Source organism: Strongylocentrotus purpuratus, unplaced genomic scaffold (genome assembly GCF_000002235.5).
Source record: "Strongylocentrotus purpuratus isolate Spur 01 unplaced genomic scaffold, Spur_5.0 spur5_scaffold_1, whole genome shotgun sequence".
NCBI classification, from domain to species: domain Eukaryota; kingdom Metazoa; phylum Echinodermata; class Echinoidea; order Camarodonta; family Strongylocentrotidae; genus Strongylocentrotus; species Strongylocentrotus purpuratus.
This window is the reverse complement of record NW_022145594.1, coordinates 15333553-15340353: the sequence shown is the minus strand read 5'-3', so window position 1 is coordinate 15340353 and position 6801 is coordinate 15333553. Positions and strand designations below refer to the sequence as shown.

The following is a 6801-nucleotide window of genomic DNA, read 5'->3' as shown; positions in this document are numbered from 1 at the left end:
CAGATCCATGAATACTCCAATAACATGCTTATGATCAGCTAAGGCATTTGACACTCTATCAAATAATTGTAACAAAGCTAACTCCGTTGAATGAAATTTTCTAAAACCATATTGATTTTCATACAACAGTTCATTTTTCGTTAGAAAATCATACAGTCTATTATAAGTCAGTCTTTCTAAGACTTTAGAAATACGTGGTAAGATAGAAACAGGTCGGTAATTTGAAACTAGAGAAGAGTCGCATTTTTTTGTATATTGGAATTACTTTTGCTATTTTCAGAGAGTCCGGAAATACTCCCGTTGTAAGTGATAAGTTAAATACAATTGCCTTTTCATTTGCAAAGCGCAAACAGAGTTCATCCATCTCCCAATGTCTTCAGTTTCAGAGTCCCCTTCTGCCGTTATCATGACCACTGTCTGTCCCATGTACACGTTCATGATGGACCACCTATCCATCCATTCGTCTCTGAGAGATATCAACACAAACACAACACAATCCACTTCACAGTTAACCAGGTCACTTTCTCCTAGTCCCCAAAACATAATTTTACCTTTTTTCTTCACTTCCAGACTTCGTTCGCAAAGAGTTCTCATTACAACAATTTCCTCCCGATTGCCAAGTCCAGCTCAAAACTCAAATTGATCATAGCCCAGGAAATTGTCCGCTTCGTTGGTACTTCTTGTTGTGATAAGTCCTAGTAAACTCTTTGAAGTATGGAACATAAGACTTAATAGGGACTTTTAGATTTTGCGTGGACTGAAACGTGTGACGTCCATTGAAGGCAGTGCATTACAAGGACGTCGATCGTAGCGTAGACCTATTGTCTTCGTGCGAATCTAAAAGTCCCTATTGTACGAAAGGCAGAGCACTTAGTAGAATTATTTGTCTTTAGTATGGGAATCATAGTTGTCCTAAGAAAAGAAAGTCTTCAGACCTTGTACGAGTTTCAAATATATTTTGAGATAACGTCTCAATTTCTTTCATTGCTTCCACATTGAGATTTTTTAGAAGTTCAACTGGTGTGTCTTGTTCTTTTATGAAGATGATGCTTTTCAAAACTGCCAATACTTGTCAAAACTGTGACAACTTTTTCCTATGACCAAACAACCGGGACTACTAAACGACTGGTTACTTTGTTGCATATATCTAATACCCCATTCACAGTGGCCTCAAACACCGCGACAGCAGCGGGACTGTCCCGCTGCTGTCGCGGTGCTGTCTTCAGTGTGAAGGCTCGGACCCGTTATAAACTATCGCGAGATAACACCGCCTCGCGATAACGCCGCGACAAACTATCGTTAGGTTCGCCTAGCTACAGCAGCGGGACAGTCCCGCTGCTGTCGCGGTGTTTACTCAGTGTGAAGGCTCTCCGCGATAACACCGCGACAAACACGTGTGATTTGTTTACTTACCTATCACTGACCTCTTTTCTCCAGCAATGGGGAACATAAAGTGAAATAGAAATAAAGTAACCAGTGGATTCAAATTGATTTTATTATTATGTAGATATTATAATTATCCAAATAAAAATATTTCACACTTCAAAAAATTAAAATATTCTGACTGGAAGTAATAAAAATGCTAGTTTTTTTAAAAAGTAATATGATCGAGGATACAAAAAGCAACTTGACATGTTTACCTTTTGCAATCGAAAACCCCGCGCTGAAGTATTTCCGGTCATATCGGGGTCACTCGCGGGTCATGAGCCATGCATACACGTGTTTGTTACGGAGGTAATAGAAATCACCCGCTGCTGCGTGAATGGGTACATGATATTTATCCCGCTGCTGCAGCGGGATAACTTTTCTACTGTGAATGCATTTGTAGCGGTGTTATGGCGGTGTCGCCGCTCCGCTACAACGCCGCTACAAATTTCAAAACCACTGTGAATGGGGTATTAGACAGGTCAACGGCGTTGCCATACCTCACAATAGGGGAAACAGTTACACACTTGTCTTTATCCCACGGAGGGAACACCAAGTTTCTATTCTTTAGTCCCAGCAATGTCTTTTCATTTGGTATCATCGGCATGAATCTGCTATACGCTTCGAGCACCTCGTCCGTCGACCACAAAACGCGACGTTCCTCAGTATTGTCGTTTCTTTCCAAATATAGAAGGTTGTCGCGAATATAGACCATCTTCCCATTCTCGTAAATCATAGCAAACATCCCTTCATCGAACATTTTCATTTTGGGGCGCGGAAGAGCATTAAAGACGTACGACATTGGTTCATTGAAGTAGTCGAGATCACGATCTGTAGCGATATCCATCTCCGATATCAATCTCCAGTTAGTTAGGTGGGTGTGGTCCTCGAGAAGAGAGGAGTCGGAGTCACTTTCAGGAATGTCATGGAAGCGTTGCAGGTCGTTCCTACCAAGTTTGAATCTATACGTCAGAAAGGAGTCCTGGTACACCGGGCTCTCTTCCTCAAAGTCAAGCGGAATAGGATGAAACGTTGGATCCGATGCACCAACTTCTACCAGATGCCGCTGACCTTTGACCTCAACATCGTGAACTATGTTGGTCACGTGATATCGGTCGTGGCCCATGAACTTCCCTCCAATGAGATGAACGTTGTACCCCAAAACAGCTAGGAGTCTGTATGAAATGACAAAAATGCAAGAGAAGCGAGCGTTTAAATAAACAAGCATCGTTGTATACAGTACAAAAGTGTGACGTCATACTAGTCAAGTTATCAAGGTTGCTGGTTTGTATTAAACAATGTGGTTATCACACCAGCGCCTAACACTGAGTTTGCCCTAATGATCGAGGTGAACTTCATGCGCAGGCTCAGTTATTATTTTTTGGAGCTAGTAACCTGGACGATGAGCGAATATGACGTGGCGCTTCGGTACTCCGTTACTGCAACATTGATTACTAAAAATAAAAATTACTAAAAAATAATTTCCCTTTCATCAATATATAGTAATATCTTATAAATGCCCTATCAAAATAATGGGGTCCGTTTTCCGTCGACAAATGCCCGTTTCCTATTCTCATGACTAACTGTTTTCATCCCTGTGAGTGCCTCTTTTCGAATGTGTAAGAAGTGCCCCATTTTCACCTCTCATAATTACTCTTTGTACTTTGCCACATGCTCCTTATCTTTTTTGATAAGTCTCTAATTTTCTTCTATTAATTAAACGCGCCCTAGCTCATTTCAAGCGACTAAGAGCGATTTCCCCCAAATCTCGCTCACTACGCTCGTACGCATCTATAGATGATATACTTTTCAGTCTTCCGTTATGAGAATGTGCTTACAACCCCATTAAGATTGGGTGTTTTCCTCTATATAAGATGTAATTTTTCGCACTACGACCTCACACATCTTACAATTTTTCCTCGCTCGCAAACAATTTTTTAGACAATCAAACCCAACTCCAAAGCATCATGCTTTAAGCAATGTCTTGTGTGGTGTATAAAGGGAAACTAATATTGAAATCAACCCGATAATTTTAATCACAATGTAGGGGTATATACCAATGTCTAACAAATTGTATATTTTCGCTTTGAGATTTTTCCTTGGTAGGTGCCTTTTTTTTTCCAGAAAGTGCCCTTTTTTCTTGGTTCCCCCCCCCCCCCCCACTTTGGAAGACGTTCGGCCGCCTCTGGTCTGAGGTTCGGTAGTAGCAGCAGCAGTGTTTTCCCTTGTATTGTTTGCTGGCATGGTGGGGAGTATTTGTTTACCTTTTTATGTGAAATATTATGAATAGCCTGGGCCTGCAGACAAGAGGCAGGAATTTATCGTTGAATAGAAGGTGAGCCGTTGGTCAAAGGCTTTCTGGTTCAAGTTCAGGGCTCAATAGGTAAAGTCTGAATTGACTATTTTCACTGTCTAAATAGTGGTACGCTCATTTTGGGCTAAAGGGGGCGCTAGAGCCATAGAAGAGCCGGGCTGGGTTGATTAATTGTACGATTATTAGTTTGACTTGGTATACACCTAAAAGTTAAATAGCATTAATTATGTTTCCAATAGTATGCCGGGAACGGGTAAACAACCCCTGGTTTTGAATTCTTGCATTAGATTAAAGTGTTCATTTCGAAAAGCACGTTGGAAATGAATTCCTGCATCAAGATGTACAGGTGTTCATTTCCAATAACAAGTTATAGACAATAGACTGTTTTGCCGGGGACGCGACATTCTCGCGAAGAGATAGACTCCTCCCATATTTGTCGGTGACTAGTTCAGATAACACTCATCTATTATGCTTTGTCATTGGTTATAATTAATTAAAGGTATAACTCCTCTCTTAATTGGTCGGATGACCTAACGGTAATTTGATATATCCCGTCTTGTAATTGGTTGGCTCCGTAAGAGTCCTCCTGGTTGGCTGACAATATCATGTAATATCTAAGCCTCATCGGGTGCCGCGGTATTTAAATGCGAGGTGCGGGATTTTGAAGTCAGTTTTAGTTGATATTATTTGAGAGTATATTATTTGAAAGTTTATTTCATTCCGTTAACATGTTTAGGATGTGCTGCTAGTTACTGTCAATATGGCCGCCCAGCCTCTGAGAGAAGCAGTTTATTTACAATGTTTTTATAATAATAATACTCTTCGTTTGCAACGATTGGAGCTTCGGCTGATATATATATTTAATAAAGTGGACTTCAACTGTAATGCCGAGCTTCTTGTGTTTTCATTTATATTTGAACTTGTCATCTTCAACTCATTTACTGGCCCACCACAGAACATACGGTTTGTATTCCGCGCGCGAAAAAAATTGACCTGCTGACCTGAGCTACCATAGCAACAAGACCACTTTGACTCGTGGAGCGGTTTGAGCCATAAAAAAACTGCTCGGAGTGTGAACGCTCGCAAACCGTTCCTCAAGACCCGTTCCTCTGGAGCGGTCTAACTAAGACCACTTTCAAAGTGAGTGAGAACGGGGTCTTAGAAGCCATGTTTAATTTTGACATTCTACCATATGCGAAAATCATTCTGATACATAATGTTCACTTTTGACTTGTTTACGATCGTTTTTTGGATAGAGAACATGATCACATATACTTTCGAGAAATCAACTTCGGAGAAACAGGCAATGTTTGTAATGTAATCATCATACATATCTTTGAAGTGCCTGGTTACGAATAAGTGTACTTTAATACGGGGTATGTAATTGTCTCCATTATTTGGTGTACGTGGGGGAAGCCATAATAATTTGTCCTACCTAGCAACAAATTATATTATGTAGTCTGCATTCTGAACTTTGAAATACTTGTACATGTAAACTAATTTAAAATGACAGGTGGATATGATAGCTCGTTGCTAAGTAAACTCGAATGAATTTAAATATACATATTTAAAATGGCTAATTTCAACACCGGATGATTTGTCCCATTAATATCGTAATGGGATTGCGTAATACGTCTTTGTTTTCTGTCAACTCAAAAATTATTTTACTGATTTGTGTATGAATGTATAATGCTGTATATATGTATCGCAATATCATGTAACACGGCGAATTTCAATTGTTAAATGGACAATAAATATGTACCTTGTTGTCATGTTCGAAAAATGTCAATAGGTACAGGCTGTTGGTATTAGCATAACAATGTATTTCAATATATGTATGCTCTGACCTCTTCAGAGGCCCTTGATACTGACTATTTGATTAACCTGGGCTGCGCCTCACAAAACCGTCATAAGTACAAGTTCGGCGACATCCCATTAAAATGCGTGTATTAAGTTTAACACGCGTTTCAATAGGATGTCGCTGAACTTGTACTTATGACGGTTTTATGAAACGCTGCTCTGCTTTACATAATGAGATTTCAAATGGCAGAATCTACTGTGGACTCATTTACTGTTACAATATCTGGTAATAATCTGACAAGCTTTCGAATTGTGAAGGAAATTCTTTTTTAAAGAAGTATGCATAACGTTAATAAACTGACCATTTCCTTCGGGGGTTTTGTTTAATTATTTGTGATCGTGTAGCCTAATATAGTAGCTATTATGACAAAATGAAATTTAATAAAAACGAAATTTCTTACCTATTTGTGAAGACGTTAAGCTCATAGCATACCCCTCCTTGTCCTGCAAGCATAGACTGCTTTATCTCGTCCCAAGAAGGAATTCTTCTCTCACCTAATGGTATTGCATAAGTATTGGTGACATTCTGGAAAGGTTGTCGAAAGTGTGATCTCAACGTGATTTCCCGAAGAAGCCCGAAACGATCTCGGCTAAACTTCGTGCCAGCCGAATCGATACCGAGTGTGTGGCGAAGATAGTGAAATGCCTCCTGCGCTGTAAGCCGAAGTGAATCGAGAATAGGTGTTTGTGATGAACTTTCCAGCCTATCCTTTTTGTGCGCCTTCTGATGAATTAATTTCGACTTCATGGTTTTGTGACAGAACTTCATTGGATTTGCTAGGATGTAACGATGTGACATGCATTGTGACACCGGGTAACTTGACGAAGTAGTCACGATACATGGACGCAAACTTGATATTAATCCGCAGGCAAACATACTTTGTGAGTAGCCACTAGCGTACACCCGACGTAAACTGAATGTCAATGTCCAATGGCACTCAATCTCTATATCCGTCTCACCAAATTGAAAAAGTAGAATCTAGTGATAACAAAGGCGGAGATCCCGGGTGAATGGGGGAGGGGTGGGGGAGTGAATATCCCCCCACTTTTCGACCAAGGGGGCATGGCCTATGTAATCATCCCCATTGCCTATGTAATCGTCCCCAATGTTATGCATATGTTTATGATAAAATGCTCGCCGCAAAGACTTTTATATTGCATAAATCCTAGCTATATTTGTTTGTTTTGTTTTTATTGATTCA

At 40.1% G+C, this 6801-nt stretch overlaps 1 protein-coding gene across 1 annotated transcript; it reads right to left on the bottom strand.

Moving 5' to 3' along the window:
• Positions 1–448: 448 nt before the first annotated feature.
• Positions 449–6508, bottom strand: LOC115918443. The gene is made up of 3 exons (XM_030978541.1): positions 6001–6508; positions 1886–2600; positions 449–466 (listed from the first exon to the last, which is right to left on the bottom strand). The coding sequence occupies exons 1-3, from the start codon at positions 6474–6476 to the stop codon at positions 449–451; spliced, it is 1209 nt and encodes a 402-aa protein (XP_030834401.1). The 5' UTR covers positions 6477–6508.
• Between the last annotated feature and the right edge of the window lie 293 nt (positions 6509–6801).

Excerpts from the sequence above, each read along its gene's own strand:
- LOC115918443 (XM_030978541.1), bottom strand. The coding sequence starts at position 6,476 with ATGTTTGCCTGCGGATTAATATCAAGTTTGCGTCCATGTATCGTGACT. Across the intron at positions 2,601-6,000 it reads CTTAACGTCTTCACAAATAG|ACTCCTAGCTGTTTTGGGGT; the intron begins GTAAGAAATTTC and ends CATTTCATACAG.